This window comes from Budorcas taxicolor, chromosome 20 (genome assembly GCF_023091745.1).
Source record: "Budorcas taxicolor isolate Tak-1 chromosome 20, Takin1.1, whole genome shotgun sequence".
In the NCBI taxonomy this organism is placed as follows: Eukaryota; Metazoa; Chordata; class Mammalia; order Artiodactyla; family Bovidae; genus Budorcas; species Budorcas taxicolor.
Genome location: NC_068929.1, coordinates 66,875,794 through 66,898,123, shown reverse-complemented (window position 1 = coordinate 66,898,123; position 22,330 = coordinate 66,875,794). Strand labels below are relative to the sequence as shown.

Sequence of the window (22,330 nt, the reverse complement as noted above, 5' to 3'; positions counted from 1 at the left end):
GCAAAGAGTCGGACACGACTGAGCGACTGAACTGAACTGAACTGATGGAGAAGGAAAGAGCATTTCTGCCTTCCAGCAAAGGCAGGTTTCAGGCATAAGCAGGTGTGATTATCTCTGTGTTCAGGTGATGGGATTGTTGTCAGGGGGGATGGTGGTGGCACCACTGGGCTTTTGGAAAAGATGACAACATTGTTTATCTGGTCATGGTTCTGGGACCCAGTGGTCACACTCTTTCAAGCTCACTGGCTCTTTTAAGAAAAAAAATTTTTTTTTTCCTGCAAATGTTCCCAATAAAGAAGCCATTTGTATTCTTCCTCAATAAATTACTTGAGAGCTTTGATAATATTGCAAGGCCACCTCTTTCTCTCTCTCTTTGTTTCTTTCTTTTTCCTCCCCTGTCCCACACACATAAACACATACAAGGATGAACACCCACACTACAGTGTTATCTCTGAGAACTTTCTAGAAAGGCAGTTCTCATACACTAAGGAAGAGCTGGAAGGCTTCATACCATTGAGGAAAGAGGGTGGTAGTGTCCATGATGCTCTGTAGAGCTATGAATAGGAAAACTAAGTAAAGTTCAAAGTCGTCTTTCTCCTTGTGGTGAGGATTGAAGGAGGTGTGAGCACTCTCTCTGAAAATCCCGAGTGCCGTTTCAGGTGTTGTTCATGAGGGAAATGTTATGGTCTGAATGTCTGCGTCTCCCCAAAATTCATACGTTGAAATCCAACCCTCAAAGGTGATGGTACTAAGAGGTTGGGTGATTTGGTCATGAGGGTGGGGCCTTCATGGATGGGATTAGTGCCCTGACCAGAAAGGCTCCAGAGAGCTCCCTCCCCCTTCCACCATGTGAGGGCACAGTGAAAAGTCAGCTGTCTGCAAACTAAAAGAGGACCCTTACAAGATCCCACAAGGCTGGTATACTGATCTCGGACTGCCAACCCCCAGAACTGTAAGACATAAATCTCTGTTATTTATAAGCTACGCAGTCTGTGGTGTTTCATAATAGCAGCCAAATGGACCACGGTAGGAAGACACTGACTGACAATGACAAGCCTGGCACACTCTCAGTCTACATCTTTGCAGTCAAATCCAGCTCCACTGGCCACATCTGCCGCAGGTCTCAGCAGTGTTTGAGGGGCTTACCAGTGGATTTCAACCATTTACTCTTCCTTTCCGAGATAACTGAGAACTATGTTGCCCTCACAAGCATCTCATCAGGAATCAAGAATGGCACAGGTGAAAACACAGGACAGAGAAGAGGAGCAGGCTTACTAGGAAAGACAGCTCAGTAATTATGAGATACCATCACCATCATTAGTATCACGATGTCTCAAACCTTAATGAAGTAAAGCACCAAAAATCTGAACTTTTCCTTTGATATTTTCTGGGTTACAAGATGCAAGGTAGCGATTTTTTTTTTTAAACCCATTCTCAAGTTTTGACCTAAAAAAAAAATGATGGAGAATGATGGAGCTAGGTTATCATTAGAGAATATATAACTCCTCAATTTTTTTCTGGACCTTTCTGCAAAGTAAGGGGTGCAGTGTGGTTTATCCAAGGTTATTAGGATTCAGAGAAACACCTGTGATTAGAAAAAGTTCTCCTCACTTTGCTGTCCCTCCAGAAAGACATCTATTTCTGCTTTATTGACTATGCCAAAGCCTTTGACTGTGTGGATCATAATAAACTGTGGAAAATTCTGAAAGAGATGGGAATACCAGACCACCTAATCTGCCTCTTGAGAAGCCTATATGCAGGTCAGGTAGCAACGGTTAGAACTGGACAGGGAACAACAGACTGGTTCCAAATAGGAAAAGGAGTACATCAAGGCTGTATATGGTCACCCTGCTTATTTAACTTATATGCAGAGTACATCATGAGAAACGCTGGACTGGAAGAAGCACAAGCTGGAATCAAGATTGCTGGGAGAAATATCAATAACCTCAGATATGCAGATGACACCACCCTTATGGCAGAAAGTGAAGAGGAGCCAAAAAGCCTCTTGATGAAAGTGAAAGAGGAGAGTGAAAAAGTTGGCTTAAAACTCAACATTCAGAAAATGAAGATCATGGCATCCGGTCCCATCACTTCATGGGAAATAGATGGGGAAACAGTGAAAATAGTGTCAGACTTTATTTCTGGGGGCTCCAAAATCACTGCAGATGGTGATTGCAGCCATGAAATTAAAAGACGCTTACTCCTTGGAAGGAAAGTTATGACCAACCTAGATAGCATATTCAAAAGCAGGTACATTACTTTGCCAACAAAGGGCCTTCTAGTCAAGGTTATGGTTTTTCCTGTGGTCATGTACAGATGTGAGAGTTGGACTGTGAAGAAGCTGAGCGCCAAAGAATTGATGCTTTTGAACTGTGGTGTTGGAGAAGACTCTTGAGAGTCCCTTGGACTGCAAGGAGATCCAACCAGCCCATCCTAAAGGAGATCAGTCCTGGGTGTTCTTTGGAAGGACTGATGCTAAAGCTGAAACTCCAATACTTTGGCCACCTGATGCAAAGAGTTGACTCAATGGAAAAGACTCTGATGCTGGGAGGGACTGCGGGCAGGAGGAGAAGGGGACGGCAGAAGATGAGATGGCTGGATGGTATCACCGACTCGATGGACATGAGTTTGGGTGAACTCCAGGAGCTGCTGATAGACAGGGAGGCCTGGAGTGTGGCAGTTCATGGGGTCGCAAAGAGTTGGACACGACTGAGTGACTGAGCTGAACTAAACTGAAGGCCTTTGTGCCAAACGGCCTCACCAATCAGTCATGCAGTGTCCTCTTTCCAACTTAACTTACAGCAAACATGCACATAAGGAAGAATCATTCTTACAGAACAATCATTTCATGTCATCATTGTTCATCCACAGGTGCATTTACAAATGTTTCTGAGATAATTCTAGTCTTGGCACTACTCATGACAAGCTTTCAGTTGTAGGTAAATGAGTTTCGCCTCTGGGACTGTGATCTGCCTGGGACATATATCTCCCCATTAAGAGAAAATGTTAATCCCACAGGTCTGACTCATTAGATGGTGCCTCTTCTCCCTCTTAATTTCACATGAATTATTCCTGAAACTGCCTAACCACACTTAAGAGTGTCCCAGTTCCATCCTTTGTGAAATGGGAGAGCAAAACTATATAATCTGTCAATATGCTTAACACAGATTCCTAAAAGACTGTGACCTTTTTCAGAGATAAAACATGAGCAACAGAGGTGGATCATCATATGACCGTCTAATGAAATAATTGTTATTATGACATAGTTCAATAAATTCCTAACACTTTTCAGGTGTATTTTTATTGTCTGCAACTGAATACCATACTTCAACAATCTTAAATGAAATTTCAGCATACAAAAGAGGTAAGAAAATGTATTCAATAGTTTACTTATATGTAATACCTGTTAATCATAAAGTCAGTTGACTAAGTTGATTTGAACATTTTTAATTTGGTATTATCAGAATTATCTATAATTTGAAATAGCCTCAAAGTCTAATTATGGTCTCTTTTTGTGTTGGTTGGCTGGTTACAGTTTTGTTGCCTTTTTTTTTTTAACTTGTTTGATTTTTGTGAGAAAGAGTTGGCAAATGTTTTCAAATATTTGTTTAATACATGATGATGTCTACACAAACCAATGGACAATTTAATGCCTTACTAGACCTTTCCATATTAGAAATACATAGTATTATACATTTTAGTATTCACTTTATCTATCATGATTTTCAACAGTTTAAAAAAATAATAATAAAAGATGAAATATACATGAAAAAATGTGTGGAATTCCCTAATCACCTCCCTGGAACCTGACTCTGACAAAAACACAGTGTGGATTCTACCATTCTCAAAATACTTTCATCAAACTATTTGGTTCCAAGTATAATTCCAAGTGTGTTTTTTTGCTGTTGGAAAAATACCAGTACAGCTAGCAACATGAGGGACCAGAAATCTTCTATGACAGCTTGATCCATCACAGTTCAGGTGAATGACCTATGAAGTTAAAGGTTACAAAAAGAAAGAAAACCTTCTAAAGGGAATATAAAAATGGATACTCCCAGATGTTGGGTCAGTCAGGCACCAAAGTAAGATCTATGGTTCCCTGCAAGAGGCTGCTCTCCAGGGGCTTTATGGAAGAGGCAATCAGTTTATCTCACAACTGAGAGCACACAGAGAAGGGAAAACAATGTGTGTGAGGTTCAAGAGAAAGGCTACCAACCTTTCCAGCAAGAAGGAATAATGCTTCTCACTCCCAGCCAGCAGGGAATACTAAGCAAATGTTTCACATAAGGTCAGATTCTCTATTCGGGCAGTGTTTTGAGCAACCCCAAGCATTTAAGTGGCCTCATTAATCTTCCTAACACCCCTCGATGTAAATAGGTAGTAATGAGGAATATCGTCGTTCTGCAGGGAGAAGGCAGTGCTGCAGGAGGCTAAGAGATTAAATTCTAAGAGCCTTTTAGTTACATAGCTTAGGGGAGCTGGTCTCTATTGCCATGTCCCACCTCTCATTACCGAAGTACAAAGCAAGGGTTTAACAAGGCTGTAAAGGTTCAATTTTATGGCCATAGCCAATAAAACTATGAGATTTTCTTCTCTTGGTTTGAACTTACTCTTTATCAAACGTATGGAATAAAATTTGACATGCATATTCAAATGTAATAACTGTATTACTTTTAAGAGTGATGAGGAATACATAGATCCAGTAAACTGAATAATTCAAATCACAAAGCCAATGAATTTGACAGACACAAACCGACAGTTCTTAAGCTCCTCCATCCTTCCCCCACTAAATATCTGAGTGTATGGTCTCCCTCTTGACCAGAGTGTATTTCTTTCTGACTGATTATAGGAATGAATAACTCATTCCCACCTCCCATCACATACCCCAGTGGCCTATTAGAAACAAATCACTAAGCACAACAATATATTCTCTGAGGGAGCAGCCAGGGCCTTAATAGAAGAAGTTCATTTGTGTCTTCATGTAAAGTAATAAAATTCAGCCAGCATTAAAGAAAAGGTTGAGCCTTCATGAGCATATTAACTAAATGATTCATTTTATCTAGAGACACCATAAAACTTAACTCTGACCTCCATTAATTATGAAAGACACAGGTGTTTTAAAATGACATTCGCTTAGAATAACTCAATTGGTCTCCGATGAATATAGTTATAAAATCAAAGGAAATAATTTCAGGTTCTTTTTGAACATTTAGATTAGAGGCTTGCTTATAATGGAGGAGCAGAAGATTGAATAATTAAGAAATTACTTGGCACTAAGAAAATCAAGCAAATCTTGACTTCCTTACAGAAAAGCAAGGAAATCTATGAAAAAATGGTTTAAACAACAGTGATAGAAACGTACATGCGTGTGCGCTAAGTCATTTCAGTCGTGTCCTACTCTGTGTGACCCCATGGACTGAAGCCCACCAGGCTCCTTTGTCCATGGGATTCTCCAGGCAAGAAGACTGGAGTGAGCCACTATGCCCTCCTCCAGAAGATCTCGACCCAGGGATCGAGCCAGCATCTCTTATGTCTTCGGCATTGGCTGGCTGGTTCTTTACCACTAGCGTCCCCGTGTTTGTTGTTTATTAAAGTTTAGACCACTACTGATGATGAAACAATCTGAAAACAAAATACCCATTGCACATAAACTGGGACCATTTGGGTAAATCTGAGAGTGAAGCTAGTCTCACCTGTACCTGAGTCGGCTTCACCTGTTCTGTGATTTCCCATTAGTGCACGATTCCATCCTAACTGTTGTCAATATTCCACTGGCACAGAGGCTGACACTGTGACTTCTTACCTGACACACGGATTTATAGTTGCAGAGACAGACTTAAAGATTAAAATATAATAAATGTGTGACTTTGAAGCTAAAGAAAAGTAGTGTCTATATCTCTTAAAGCACAAAATGTTTTCATAAAATTATTTTAATTATCTACATTTAAATATTTAATATTTCAATCGCATCAAAATTTTAAGAATATGAAGATTTAATTTCAGCATGTAACCAACTCACTTAGTTCACCAACCTATCTATAATTGCTATTCCTAAGATTTTCATTACGCTGATTGATTCTAAACAAATTTCAGGAGCTTTTATTTTCTGTTACTTTAACCACTCCAAAAATATCTTTTCAATGTACTATTCTCATAAGTTTTTGGGAGTCTAATTCTGCTTTAATATTACCAATTTATGAATAGTGGGATCACATTTAGATCACAGGTTTTGAATACTGACTTTTTTTCACTTTGCTAATATATTTTGCAGTGTGGTGACAAATGTATAATATCGTCATATTATGAGCTACCTCTTCAGTCAGAATTTTCCCAACACTCTTTGAAAAATAATAAATACATGTACTTTTGGCTATAGCATATTATATGTAATTCTGATTTTATTACTATTATTATATTATTATAATACCATATGTGTCTAGTACTCACTCTCCGAAAATTATACTGGTTTATCTCATTACCTATCCTAAAAAAAATCCATTTCAAACCCATTGAAAGTCTTGATTACTATAAAAAAAGTTCCAAAGAATACATCAAAACCAAAATTAAACCATATTAATAGTACTCTTATATATTTAAATACCAATATTAAAAGGCACACAAGTAGATGGAAACCTCTTACTATTTTGCAAGTAGAATCAAATAACAGAGATGGATTTTTAGTGGTTAGTAAATTCCAGAGATATGAAATCAGGAAAATCTTCTTCCCATAAGCATATTTAGGGACAAAGTTATTAATCATTACTGTCAACAAAATATTAGTAGTTTGAATTTTGTTCCTGGTCGCTCAGTCATGTCTGACTCTTTGCGACCCCATGGATCATAGCCCACCAGGCTCCTCTGTCCATGAGGATTCTCCAGGAAAGAATACTGGAGTGGGCTCTCATGCCTTCCTCCAGGGGATCTTCCCGATCCAGGAATCGAACTCAGGTCTCCCGCACTGCTGGTGGATTCTTTACTGATGGAGCCACCAGGTAAGCCCAATTTAAACTTTATTATGTTCTAAACATTATGTGCAAATTTCTAAGTGCTTTGAAGATTACGGATCATGATTTACTGCTCTAAATTTAACTCATGACTTCTGCTTTTCTAGTCCATTGGGTATTTAATTTGTTCCTTTCCATTTTTCAATTAATAGAGATCATTTTTCCTTGAAAAACTACCAACTGTATTATTTTATGATTCCTTTAACCTATGCTTTCCTAGGAATACTGACTCTGCAAATTATCTCCATATATACTACTTTTCTGGGTTATCTCAGAGTTAGTAAAACCTGAGATCTTTTTCATGTTTCTCTCATAATAGAAGAACTCGAATTCATTTCTCAAATGCTCAATTCCAGCTGATGGCATTACAACAAGCCAGTTTCAAACCACAGTCCCAAATCTTATCTTTGATCCTTGTTCTCAGCCACCTATCATGATTAGCCATCAATCACCATCAACCCAAAGATGTCTCAAAGCTGACTTATCTCCATCTTCACTATCACTGCCTGAGTTTAAATTCTCTGTACTGTCACTTGACCCAGATCCCCCAACTGCCATCTGTACCTTCAAACGCTAGTGCGTTCTGCACACAGTCTAGTGGGAGAATCTCTCTGCTACAAATATGCACTTGTAAATATGCAGCTTTAGAGATATCCAGAGCTCCTACTGTCTTTAGCAGAGGTTTGCCAAGTCTGCCAGGCCAGAGGATTACCCGAAGCTTGATTAGATCAAAATTCCAACCTTACCCAGGTCTCCCGCATTGCAGGCAGACACTTTAACCTCTGAGCCACCAGGGAAGCCCATACTTTTAGAAAGTCTAATTCAAATGTTCTGAGGAGAGGCCTGGCTATCAGCATTCTTGAGAGCTTTCTCAGACCACGCTACTGACTGCCACAATTGGAAACACAGTTTTACAGGATGAAATCCCCACTCCTCCATAATCTAATGCCCCAGCCTCACCTACGCCTACCCCTCCTCTCAGTCACTAACAGGTCCAGTCAAGGCGAGCTCCTGTCAGCCTCCTCAGCATCTGAGTTCCCTGTTCTACGATCCTCCTGGAGACCTCTAAGGCCAACTGAAAAAGCAACTTCTCAGTACACCCATTTCACCTTTCTTTCCTCTTGGTGTTTTCAAGGCTCTTTACTCAGGCCTCCCTGGAGAACGTAACCATTCCTGTTTCCCATACTCATCAGGCCAGGAGTCAGGAAAATATTTCATGGGCTAATTAGCAAACACTTCACCTTTGTGGCCCTGTGGAAACTACTCATCTCTGCAGTGAAAGCTGGAAAGCAGCCATAAGTGATGTGCAAATGAATGGGTGTGCCTGTGTGCCAATAAAACTTTATTTACAGAAGTAGGAGGCCAACCCAGGGACCTTAGCTTGCCAGCCTATGCCCTAGGATCTGAAGTCTTTACCAGGTAGACACCCTGCTGCATCTTGCTGCCCCTTGACTAAGATACTTCCTGGCACAAAGTAGGTTCTATAAATATTTGATGAATGAAGAGCAGCAATGTGAACTAATAAATTCTGATGGAACCATGTGGGACTGACTACGAGAAAACTCTCAACACTCAAGACTTGTAACACACACATGCACTCAAAGGCTGGTTAATTTTTATCATTCAGGGAATATGGGGAAAGGGAAGACTATATTAACTAAATAAGGAACGATTCTGCTAGGTTTATTCTTCTTTGCCCTACCTCCAGCAGAAAGAAAAATGCAGAGATTTTTTGTTTGTTTGTTTATTTAATATAACAGCAAAAGGAGCACAATGGTTGGATGGTCCTTCCCACAGGAGTGTCTGCAGACTACCTGCCTGTTAAAAGCTCACACTCTGGGACCACCCTCCAGGCCCTTGGTTCAGAAGAGCTGGGAGAAGGGGCAGAGGAACCTTCATTTTGAATGACTGTCCCAGGTGATATTTAGATACACGGATGTTTGGTAAATACTGAACAAAATGTAACAAAGCAAGAAAACAAAGAACAGATTAAAAAAAAAAAAACACGGATTAGGTTAATTAACCAAATAGGTCTATTGGAAGAAAGGTGGGAAGAAGGAAGATAAGCAAAGAGAATCTTAAGAGGAAAACACACCTATGTAGCAAGAGCCAACAGGAAAAAGGAAATATTTAAATCTTAGAGTACAGTTTAAAAAAAAAAAAATCCCGCTGGGGTGGTATAAAAACGAAAAGCAGAAATGAAAGCTCCATCCCTCTGTTCATCACCAGCTGTCTTCCTAAGTCATAATTAATATAAATACTATGTCAACATCATCATTACTAGGGATTTCTTTGCACAATGGGGGTTTACTGCTTTTTGGATTCACTCCTAATTGCTAATTTTACTCCACTCAGCATGAGTTACCTTTAACTGTATAAACTGGAAAATGGAAAGAAGTTGTGGCTAATGGAAGGAGAACTGCTGATCTCATAAAAGTCTCCAGTTTTTCTTTTAATTATAGACTGCTTCCAACAGATTAACTCCAAGGTAAACTTTGAAAGAAAAATAGGAATTATAGCCATCAAGAAAGGAGAACATTGTATTGGTCAAATCTCAAAGGTGACACATGACTTCAAAATTTAGCTCCACTTGTTTTTAATCAACAGCAACATCATTTTGAAAGGAGAAATTTACACTGAGTAGATGCCTGCCCATTCATTTAAAGCGATCTTATGACACTATATGCTTGGAATACTTAAAGAAAATTCAGTACCAGCATAACAAAAAGCAAGTTAATCTTTTTTTTTTTTCTTTTTATCTTTGTTTTTGTAGATTCAAATCATGGGCAAAATGATATATATATAATATATATATTATATATATAATAATATACAGTGGGCTAAAATGATATACAAATGTTTCAAGACCAATTTTCTGTGAACGTAAGAGAGACCAAGCTCTGCCTTGAAAGCAGGTAGATTTTAGCTTTTGTTTTTGATAGAAAACATGCTGATTTGAAATCTATACTATTTTTCACACAGATATGTACAGAAATTTCTTTCAAAATATGGAACTAGTCCATTGACCATAATGGTAAGTCAGAGGACTCTATACAAGGCACATTCACAACTCTTGGCTGGTACCCATGTTGAATCAGGTGGGCAAGGAAACCCATGCAACCCCATTACCTTTTCAATTAATATTTTTATGAAGTTCCCATTGTGTGATGCAATTTTAAAATTTAAAAACTTTTTTTAAATGAAATAAAAAATTCCCCAAGATATATATAAATCTTATGTTTGTCATCAATTATAATTTTTTACCTAACCCTGTACTGGGTCTGGAGAGGGAAATGGCAACCCACTCCAGTGTTCTTGCCTGGAGAATCCCATGGATGGAGGAACCTGGTAGGCTGCAGTCCATAGGGTCTCTAGGAGTCGGACACAACTGAGCGACTTCACTTTGACTTTTCACTTTCACTCATTGGAGAAGGAAATGGCAACCCACTCCAGTATTCTTGTCTGGAGAATCCCAGGGATGGGGGAGCCTGGTGGGCTGCCGTCTATGGGGTCCCACAGGGTCGGACACGACTGAAGCGACTTAGCAGCAGCAGCAGTACTGGGTCTATGGGCTTCAATTCTGTCCTCTCAATCACTGGCAGATGGGTGGGCCTCCTGGACTCACAAGTGCTTGTGTAAGAGCTCAGAGATGAGTGTTCTTACCAAAATATCATAGATTGCAAGACCGTGCTCTTCAGTGATAAGTTTCTATTACATAGAAGCTTGTTAGAGAAGAGGAAGATAATCAGAAAACAAATTATCAGAAGAAAATGAATGAAAGACCAAGAAACAAACAAAAGCTGAAAGAAGCTCATGCTCTCTCTGAGGAAAAAACTCTTTTTTTCTTACTATTTATTGTATGGCTTTACACTTTACAAAAATATGGCTGATTTGTAAACACTCTAATTGCTGTCAAACACCTTTTGGTGTGTAGATCAAGTTAGTTGCCACTTGGAATAACACATGAATTCAATACAGAATCACTAGCTATCCATACACTAAGCCGAAACACCAAAGACAGATACATTGGGAGAAGAAAATGTCGTTACTCTCCCTTTGATCTACTGTTACAATCCTATACACAGTGAAACTGGAAGTTGAACCAACTTTGTGAAATATTATTACTGTGAATTATTATCATTACTTTTATAATTATCCATGCAAAAACCTCTAAGCCTTCAACATAGCCTTTCATTTGAAATTTTCACACACATGTATACATATATAGACGTATATGTGTGTATACGTGCATGTGTGCATGTGTGCTAAGTCACTTCAGTCATGTCCAACTCCTTGCGACCCCACAGACTGCAGCCTGCAAGGCTCCTCTCTGTTCATGGGCTTCTCCAGGCAATACTGGAGTGGGTTGCCATGCCCTTCTCCAGGGGATCTTCCTGACCCAGGGATCGAACCTGTATCCCTTAAGTCTCCTGCAATGGTAGAGGGTTCTTTACCACTAGCGCCACCTGGGAAGCCCATGTATATGTATACATAAATATATGAATGTGTTTATATATATATATACACACACAAAATGGAAACTGTTTTTAGTAGGTCTTTTTTAGCAAAAACATATACAAACCATCCATAAAATATTGTCCCAACATATAAACAAATAGAAATGAAACACTGTGGGAAAATAACTGGAAAGGTTAACTGCAATTATTTCTGAAATTGTGTTTTTTCTTTATGCTTTTCAGTACTTTCTACTTCCTCTAAAATGAAAGTGCCTGAGTCTCATCACTGAAAATACAAACATCTTTAATTTTTAAAGAGGCATGGGTAAAATAGGATATGAGTATCAATGCTTTTAAAATAATATGAAAGATAATGTGCATCTTGGAAATGATAAATTTAAGGATCCTTCCAGAAACTGCATGAATTCAGATGCAACTACCTCTGGTACCACATAGCCACAAATCACCTAAAGAGATGTGGTTTTTGAATTGATTTTGCTTGTTTTGCTTTTTGTTTTTGTTTTGCAAACAAGAGAACTTTTTGCAAGGAACACAAAGAATGTTTAACTGAATTCAGTTTCAGGAACATAAAGTACCACTGGTATAAAGTGAAACCACCCAACAATAATAATTAATAGTAATAACCACCCAATAAACCAGCAATGGCTTTACAATGCCTAGTACTAATTATCAAAAAATAAAAAGACTATCATTGTAGTTTTTCACCACTTACATATTTAAACAACTAAAGATTTCTGAAATATACACCTGCTACCTAAACCTTTTTTGCTAGGTCAAGCCCTCCCAAACAGGAATCTGACGGCTGGGTTATTTTTAAAGTTTGATAACTGGCTCACATTCCCACTTAAACTTTCTGAGCCTAATCTCCCCATGTGTATCTTAGGTAAAATTGCTATTCTCCACACCCAGTGATATCTGCCCGAAAGGCAGATGTGCACATATGCCAAAGCCCACATAGACCCACACAGCTTCCCCACCACTGCGGGCTTACAGGATGCCTGTTTCTGTGACAATCACTTTTCCTGGATTATTTCACCTAATCCTCACAACAGCTGAAAGGAATAGAAATAAATATATCAGTTTTAAAGAGAAGAAAATTAGACTCTCAAATGGGCTCAAGGTCACACAGTTAAGCAAGTCTGCCTACTCCCTTCTTTGCCATCAAGTAATCACGATGCATTATATCCTGCTCTAGAATAGAAAACACAGCCCATGCTCCTAGGGGTGCTCATCTGCAATTCAAGTTTAACTGCGCATGCCGGACTTCTATGTGCTAAGTCTGGCAATGCTATTGCTCCTGGTCATTATGCCATAGTATATGCCAGGGTGATTCAGTGGGTAGTCCAATCCCTCCCACGTCTGGGCTGGGACTGTGCTGAGGGAAGATGGATGCAGATCTTGAGAAACTCTAGGATGGAGACCTCCAGGGAGGTCAGAATGGAGACTTTCAAGGACACTGAGTAGGAAACCTTCAGGCAGGCTCTGATGGAGAGCTCAAGGAATAATGGGATCGATCCCTCCACCCATAGTGGGATGGAGACTGTCAGGAACAGGAGTTCCCCGGGAACAATTCTCAGGTGTTGTCCGAAGCCAGAACAGAATGATGGTGATGTCTCTTCCAAATCTTAGTTTTCTCAGGGGCTTCTCATATCCGCATTAGGAGAAATCTGTGTCCTTGACCAAAAGCCTACCACTTGCAGAGTGTCGGCACGTATGTGAGGCAGCCGTGTCCCTGTAGCGTGAAGGATGCCCAGAAACAATGGAGAGTCTTTTGAGCCAAGTTCACAGGAACACTATTTCCAAAGGTAGCTGGAGTGGAATGAGAGATGCAGGACTCTGCAACACCGGTTGGGGTCACATTTGCACCTGCTATGCCAGCCGGCAACCTCTTCCCCTTGGCTGAGGGTGAGAGTCCATTCGCTCTAAGGATAAACTTCGGGGCTTAGAGAGTGCTGCTCACTGTGTCCTTGCGCAAATCTGGGCATCTGAATAAGTGCGCTACAACCCCACTCCCTTTTCCGTAAGTGTCCTACCAAATGCAGACATATCCAAGTCAAATCCTGGAAATACAGACAATGAATCAACAGAAATCTTTGAACTTCTAGCCAAAGAGAAACTGTGCTACATCTTAGAGAAACAAGAAAAGACAGATCAGGTTACGAGCACACTGCAATGTTTAAAATGGAAAACGGACAAGGACCTACTGTATAGCACAGGGAACTCTGCTCAGTATCACGTGCCAGTCTGGATGCCAGGGGAGTCTGGGGGGGAATGGATACCTGTATATGTATGGCTGAGTGCCTTTGCTATTCACCTGAATCTATCTCAACATTATTAACCAGCTCTGACTCTTTGCAACCCCATGGACTGTAGCCTACCAGGCTCCTCTGTCCATGGGATTTTCCAGGCAATAGTACTGGAGTGGATTGCCATTTCCTTCTCCAAGGGATCTTCCCGACTCAAGGATCGAACCCGGGTCTCCCACATTGTAGACAGACGCTTTACCATCTGAGCCACCAGGGAAGTCATATAATAATTAATTAATTAGTTGGCTCAGTCCTGTCCGACTTTTTGCGACCCCACGGAAAGTAGCCTGCGAGGCTCCTCTGTCCATGGGATTTTCCAGGCTAGAGTACTGGAGTGGGTTGCCATTTCCTTCTCCAGGGGATCTTCCTGACCCAGAGATTAAACCTGGGTCTCCCATATTGCAGGCAAATGCTTTACCATCTGAGCCACCAGGGAAGCTCTAACCAGCTATACCCCAGTATAAGAAGGTTAAAGCTTGGGGGAAAAAAGACAGACACATCCTCCACCATGCAGTACTTCACCATCTGACAACGGGGAAGGGGAGCGTTGAAACGTGACAAACAATAATACAGTAAGGGCAGTAAGGAAGGCAGGTGGCCGGTGTGCTGGCCGACTGTGCAGGGCAGGGAACATGGCAGCTCAGGCCCAGAGGCGGGCCCTAGAGCCAGATCCCTGCAAGGAGCAGGGGTTCCCCCAATGGGTATCCTGGGATGGCGGTTGGAGGCAAGCTAATAATCCAGGAAAGCACAAGAGGGTATCAAGTCCCAGAGGCAAGAGAATGAACATTTTCTAGTTGTGGGCAACGTAAATAATTCCACATGCCTGGACTATGTGAGAATAAAAATGATGTGTGTGTCTCTCTGGCATGCAGGACCATAAGCCAGAGGTTCCGATAGGCCACACCAAAGAGCTAACAGATGATTCCTGGATTGAATAATATTTCTGCAACATACGTGAAGGCAAACCAGTTGTATGTGCTCCAGAAGGAGCGACTGAGGAGGGTATTTGTAAAAGATGACTTTGGCCGTGGTATGCAAAAGGAAGAGAAATTCCAGAGGCCTGCAATGTATGGCCAAGGCTCCTAATGATGGAATTTGATGAAAGTCAGCATCAGAAACCCCCATTGCAGTGCCAGTTGCCTAAAGGCAGTAAAAACCCCACGTAAGCCCTCCCAAATTCACTGTCCATTCAATAAACACTGAAAGAGATGCCAGTGGCACGCTAAGTGCCAGGAACTAAGCCAACTCTGTCTACTCATTTAAGCGACAACCGCACATCTCAAGTCTTCAAGTGTTAAGTGGATGCACACGATCTTCTTAACATCTGAGAGCAAATGTAGTGATTCTAGAAACTGTTCTGTGTCCGTCCAGGGTGCTCAGAGCCTAAGCCAGATTTAGCTGCACTCAGGTAGAAATTCCACAACCACTCTTGCTATGAAAGGTATATTTCATCAGCTAGTAAATTTGGCCGAAAAAGATAATGTGCACTCACTCTTCTGCCCAAAGTACTTTCCTTGGCTGCCAGAAGAGTTCAAATCCACAAATCACCTCTTAACATTGTTACATCATTTCTCCTAAGAGATGAATAGAAAATATTTTATCTCCACCAGTCTCAAAACACACTGACAAGATAGGTGATTTGAAGTCAGGGAGGATGCACGTTTTCTGAGGAAGTCATGGCGAATGTCAGGAATACAGGACTAGATCTGTTCTGATTGGGTTCCAGTGGCCACACTGCCCAGCTGGAAGGTCAGGCATTGACTTGGACTCAGAAGCATGGGCTCTTTAAAAGAAATAAACAACAGCAACTCCCTTGAATTCTCAGTTGACTGGCAATCAGCATAACAGAGGTCACAAAGAAAGATAGCAACAGATGTTGGAATGGACATCAAGGCCTCCTGTTCTCAAGAACTGTGCTAAATTGAGAAATAAAAACATGCTGTTTGGAGCAGACGGTCTGGGTCTGAAAGCGGGGACCATTTGTTATTAGACATAATAAACGTGTCTCCGAGGTAACATATTTATCCAATTTCTGCCTCAGTTTCCTCATCTCTAACACAGGGATGGTGATAATACCTACCTCTCAGGTGTCATAGGAGGAAAAAAATACTGAATTAATTCATGTTAGAACAACTCCCAGCACATGGGTATAAAGAGTAGCAGTCCTCCTATTAGAAGTAGCATGTTCAAAAAAAAAGAAGTAGCCTGTTCATGACACTCTTACATGGAACTTCATTCTGAGATGAACTATTACTTAGCACTCGTCAACTCCGGCAGGGATGCTCGCGTGTAACTGCAGAGACGTAAAATGAAGTCGAAAATACCTGCAAGGGCAAAACGTCAGATCTCTCACCTTGCTCCTACAACAAGTTCTTTCTGTCCTGGATCAAATGTTAACTGCGAGAAATCCACAGCATTCTTCGCTCTGAACTCCCGCAACCAGGGGCCAATTTCTAAACAGGAAAAATAAATAAATAAGAAGATAAAAATGAATATTTTTTTACCCCCTCCAGGGACCCACAGAGAATGGACACGAGGTAGCAAACATTACATTTCAGAGAGGATTTGGAGGTCCCCCGACGGATGGCTTGGGGGTCACTGGAGGTTTCTGTCAGGATGTCACAAAATCCACACTGAGAACGTGTAAAACACAGAGGACAGCCACCCAGTAAAAAGGGAGCAAGACGCCAAGGCTGGGCTGTGATTTACAAGCCAGATGTGCGTGTTCCTATAGGATCCGGGCTGGGCAGACGTTAACACAACATTCACAGGGCTCATCAGAGGAATACCAAATGCAAACAAGACCATTTCCTGTGCAGCCTGGTGGGTAGGGGCCACAGAAGTAGAGAAATCACAACAGTCTCCATACGGAAAAAGGACAAACACAGGAGCACCATTTGCCTTCTTCCAACGTGGACATTCCATTTCCCTGGCCTGTGAGTTTCAATGTAAGCCCCGTGATTAGACTAGTTAAACACATTCAGTCCTTTCTGGATGAGAAATTCACAGTAACTCCTGACCTCATTTACATTTTTTCTATGGAAAATCAGAAAACAGCCACTCTTTTCAGACTGTTGTTTTTTTTTTTTTTTAACAAGCTCTGTTAACTCCTATGAGGCGACCTCCAGCCTAGAGTCCAGCTATTATAACATGACAGTACTGGAAAAGGCGAGAACTCGGCTTTATGAGCCGTTTTTGCAACTTTCATTAGCTGGTTTCTTTCACCAAAAAAGTCTTCAGGGAGTTGCCTGCCAGTTGTGCGGAACCTGATCATTATCCTTGACAATTAACCACTTGATCTGACTGTCTTTTTCCTTGGGTTTAATATTCTGAGTGGCATCACTCAGATGAAACAGGGGCATGAAAACGGGCAAATCCACACAGCTATTGGTTTGAGGAAACAACTGTGCCACACAGAAATAATCTCATTCCACAAAAACAGATGCTAAAAACAGATCTAATATGCCCCTGTCCTAAGACATGTCCTGTAGAAAGGCCTTTGTTGACATGAAGGAGGAAGATTATTTTCAAGCAATTATTTTGTGAAACAAATGTAGAATTCTCTAACATCAGTTATTGGCAGGGAGTGGCAGGGGGGGAATGAAATGAACTGAAAAGTTCTAGTCTACTTAAAGCAAACCAAGGTTGAGTTATACAGAGATCTGTATTTAGTTTTTGAAATTTTAATGTATACTGTATCTTGATTCTTTTTAGTATTTTATATAAGGTTTTTCATTTTATAGGCAAGTCTATTTTTAAAAAATACTTATTTGCAGCAAAATAAGTACAAGGTCCTAGAGCTATGAAAAAGCTGTCAATAAATAGTCTGTTTTAGGAGTTTCTAATTTAGTTAGGGAACCAGGACTAATATCTTCTTTAAACACAGTATCTATAGATACAGGGCTTCCCTGATGGCTCAGATGGTAAAGAGCCTGTCTGCAATGCGGGAGACCCAGGTTCGATCCCTGGGTTGGGAAGATCTCCTGGAGGAGGAAATGGCAACCTGCTCCAGTATTCTAGCCTGGAGAATTCCACAGATAAAAGATCTTTACAGTTATTTGCAGGTTTACAGGAAATATTCATACATAGAAAGGAGAGATGTTAGGGGCCTTAGGAACCAGAAAAGGAAAGATCTGACCAGAAATTGACAGAACACCTGTGTCCTAGAGGAAGCAAGTGAGCCACGTGGGAGATCTGATGCCCCCTGTGGCCATAATGGAGAAGGCAACGGCAACCTACTCCAGTACTCTTGCCTGGAAAATCCTATGGAGCCTGGTGGGCTGCAGTCCATAGGGTCGCGAAGAGTCAGACACGACTGAGCGACGACTTCACTTTCACTTTCACTTTTCACTTTCATGCACTGGAGAAGGAAATGGCAACCCACTCCAGTGCTCTTGCCTGGAGAATCCCAGGGGTGGCAGAGCCTGGTGGGCTGCTGTCTATGGGGTCGCACAGAGTCGGACACGACTGAAGTGACTTAGCAGTGGCCATAACTGGTATTGCTCATCTTCACTTCTATGGACCCCTGTTCAGTTTCTCTATTTGCAGGAGATGATTCCTAAGGCTCTTGGGTCCACATTGCTCACTGTGATGCCTGCAGCACTAAGGTACAGTAACTTGAATGTGATGAGTGATACTGAATGTGTGGAACAAAAAAGTAAGAATAAGCAAGTGAATTCAAGAGAATTAAAACTGAAAAGAAAGAGAAAAAAGAGAAAAGAGAAAGGGAAATGAAATGGCAACTCAAGAAATGATGGGAAAGGTACATTGAAATATAACTGTAAAAAATTCACTTCCAGGTTAAAAAGTCTAGAATTGACCTCACCTGTGATAGCAAGGCTCTGACAAGGTTGCAAGCAAGCACTTCACACACAAAGCAAATATCTTAGGAATACAAAAGGGGCATTGACAGGCAGAAAAGAGGACTGAATGGAGGCAAGAACATCAGCTTTACAAACTAAAACTGATACAATTTAGGCAATGGCTATGAAAATGCAACGAGGATGTGATGTGAGAGTCTGGTTGGCCGGATAACTAATTGAAGAGGCCAAAGGGAATGAGTTAATGAAAAGAAAAATAGTTCTGAGATTCACTGAAGAGGAGAATATGATGAGTGAGACATAGATGTTGGGGTAAGACTGGTTTTAGAGAAAGCTAATGGCTTCAGAGTCCCTTGGAGTGCAAGGAGATCCAACCAGTCCGTTCTGAAGGTGATCAGTCCTGGGATTTCTTTGGAGGGAATGATGCTGACGCTGAAACTCCAGTACTTTGGCCACCTCATGCGAAGAATTGACTCATTGGAAAAGACTCTGATGCTGGGAGGGATTAGGGGCAGGAGGAGCAGGGGACGACAGAGGATGAGATGGCTGGATAGCATCACTGACTCGATGGATGTGAGTCTGAGTGAACTCCGGGAGTTGGTGATGGACAGGGAGGCCTGGCGTGCTGCGATTCATGGGGTGGCAAAAAGTCAGACACGACTGAGTGACTGAAATGAACTGAACGGAACTGAATGGCTTCAGGGACAACCATGTAGAATGTCATTCATGAAAAATTTCCAGTGACACTGACTTCAGAGCCAGTCATTGCTAAGCATCTCTAAGACCTAGAAGTGTCCAAACAGTTGTTTTAGTTCCAGAGGCTCAACCTACAGATAGAAAACCCAGGACCAGGGAGTCCCGCCAGGACTACAGTCTAAGGCTAACGTCTAAGGCTTCATCCTTCCAAACTCACAGCTGCCAAAGCCGGGCATACGTGCCACATCCAAGGCACTGAGGGCGACTAGGTGGTGTGAGGGGACAGCAGAAGGCCAAGAGCTGACACTTCTGTCCCAGGAGTGGAAACATGAGCAACATAAATGGAGAGAAAGCTATGAAAAGATGGGGGAAGAAAATCAGTCAACTGGTCTATCATGTATTCACCTTTCTTTTCACTGAGAAGAATCGGAAGACAGTAGCCAAAGGAACACGATGAAGAGACATATTCCAGGCTTTGGTACCTATGCTGAACAACAGGAAAGTGCTTACATTACTTCCTAAAGCAACCTCAAGTAAATAAAAAGGACCATGTTAAGAGGGGGAAATGAGTTCACATCATAGCATTCTTTCAATATTATTCAATTCTCCTTATTTAACTGTCTAATGAACTCACCCATTAAAACTATATATTTTTATGGTTAACACTGGATCAAAGTTGGGCAATACATACATTCCCTTCTTTTCTGATTTCCCTGTGTGTTCTTCCAGAAGGTCGGAATATCTTGAATTTGCATAACGCATGGCCTTCTACTCTACTGGTGGCCATGAGGGCCTAGATGGGAAGTTCCTGCCCCGGTCCATCTCTCCAGCTGAAAAAATGCCTGCATCAATACCCACCCTGTCAAATTCCTCTATGAAATCAGAATCATGATGTTCCATCCGCCTTTTCAAAGACCAGTCCCTCCAACTTTATTGCAACACCATCGCTTCCTCTTCAATCCCTTCCCTAGTTTACCTCTTTTATCTGCTCTTGTCTCCAATGTTGCCAGGTTCCTTCACCTCTCCCTATATGAATATGCATACTCCTTGCATTTAAAAAAATATTTTAAAACACATTTCCTTTACACTCTTTTGTGATTACAGTTTCAAACACCCAAACAATAAACTCCAAAGTGCAGTATGTTAAAAAGAGCTGCAGGCTTGGTTTTAGAAGCAAGTGTTGCCAACTGCTTAAGGAACCTCTAAGACCAATTTCATATAAATTATTTCAGAGATTAAACAAAGAGATAAAGCTTCTCTTCTCTCTGCAGTTTGGAGGCTATAATGATCTTGATAAATTTGATACTGAGGTTGAACAGGACATTATGGAAAAATGAAAAGTGTGGGCAACTCTCATTTAAGAACTGGGCTGGACACATTCCTAAGGAAATACTTGGATTAGCATCTGACACACAGAGATACGGACACAAACACACAAAAATTCATATGGTATAGGATTTATTCTGGAGACATGACATCAGAAAATCTACTAGCTGCGTTCAGCACCACAATAATGGATTTTCACAGTAACACGAAAAATTCATCAATGCTGCTTTCTAAGGACACAGAAAATGAATAGTTATGGATGCATAAGAAGAGCTATGAGAGAACAAAGTCAAGTCAGGTAGGGGAGGAGAGATCACCAGGGCAGGTGGTGTGAACAAGCTCACTGGATACAAAAGAAAGGCCAGGGAGAGTGAGGTAGCGAGGGTGGCACACAGCACGTGGGGTCTGGGAGAGACATCATCCGCAGGGACACTGACTTTCTTAACGCATCTCACTTTCCCCAAATGATGAGCTTCCCTCCTCTGCACCATCCCTTTCTTCTGATCTTGCTGGAAGACCCATAGGATGAAATGGAACTTAAATATCACAGCCAATGGGACCACTGTTTGAAAGTCAAGTAGTGCCATTAAATCTATAAACGCAAATTGAATATTTTATATATATTTTTAATATTTGATATTAATCATCTTAGCTAATTTATTCATTACACAAACATGATTGTTGAAATATGGCCTCTGGCAGTGACTTTCTGCCACAGAATTAGCTGTGATGATTCATATTTGCCTTCTCTTAATACTATTATGGGCACCCACATATAGTTCAAAAAAACAGTCTAGTAGAAGTGTACTGATTCAATTTTTTAAAGTAGCCAGCTTCAAAAAATGATTCCTTTCATGAACATGTACCAGTATTACTAAATTTGGTCTAAACAACTGGCAGACATAAATTCCCTACTTTAACTCTGTTCAAGTTTGTCTTTCCTCATTCTTCAGTTAGTCAGTTCAGTCACTCAGTCGTGTCCAACTCTTTGCGACCCCATAGACTGCAACACGCCAAGCCTCCCTGTCCATCACCAACTCCCAGAGCTTACTCAAACTCATGTCCATTGAGTTGGTGATGCCATCTAACCATCTCATCCCCTGTCATTCCCTTCTCCTCCTGCCCTCAATCTTTTCCAGCATCAGAGTCTTTTCAAATGAGTCAGTTCTGTGCATCAGGTGGCTAAAGTATTGGAGTTTCAGCTTCAGCATCATTCCTTCCAATGAACACCCAGGACTGATTTCCTTTAGGATGGACTGGTTGGATCTCCTTGCAGTCCAAGGGACTCTCAAGAGTCTTCTCCAACACCACAGTTCAAAAGCGCTCAGCCTTCAGCGCTCAGCCTTCGTTATGGTCCAGCTCTCACATCCGTTGGTGACCACAGGAAAAACCACAGCCTTGACCAGACGGACCTTTGTTGGCATTTTCATCACCACCCCCATCCCCACCAAAAAGAACGAAAAGAAAAAGGAGTAAAAGTTACTTTTTTTTTTTAAAGCAAAAACTCTAAAGTTGTCCAAGTTAGTGATGACTGTATGTTAAGAAAGCCTTTTAGAGCCTGATAAGTAAGAATCACAGGAGACTCTGCTGTTGAAGAACAGTATTTGTCCAAAACCTGACAGTCAGTCCAAATATCAGACTCCTGGCTCCTCCATGGGCTGAAGGCTTCAGAGCAGACTGTCTGCAGATCAAGCTGATTT

The 22,330-nt window shown here is 41.2% G+C and overlaps 1 protein-coding gene across 1 annotated transcript in view; it reads right to left on the bottom strand.

Annotated features, from left to right (window-relative positions):
- SEMA5A (semaphorin 5A) overlaps window positions 1-22,330 on the bottom strand; it is a 359,057-nt gene that overhangs the window by 289,979 nt on the left and 46,748 nt on the right. The window contains exon 2 of the mRNA XM_052659173.1: window positions 16,142-16,241. Within this exon, the coding sequence (XP_052515133.1) occupies window positions 16,142-16,241 (100 nt within the window). The remainder of the gene's footprint in view (window positions 1-16,141; window positions 16,242-22,330) is intronic.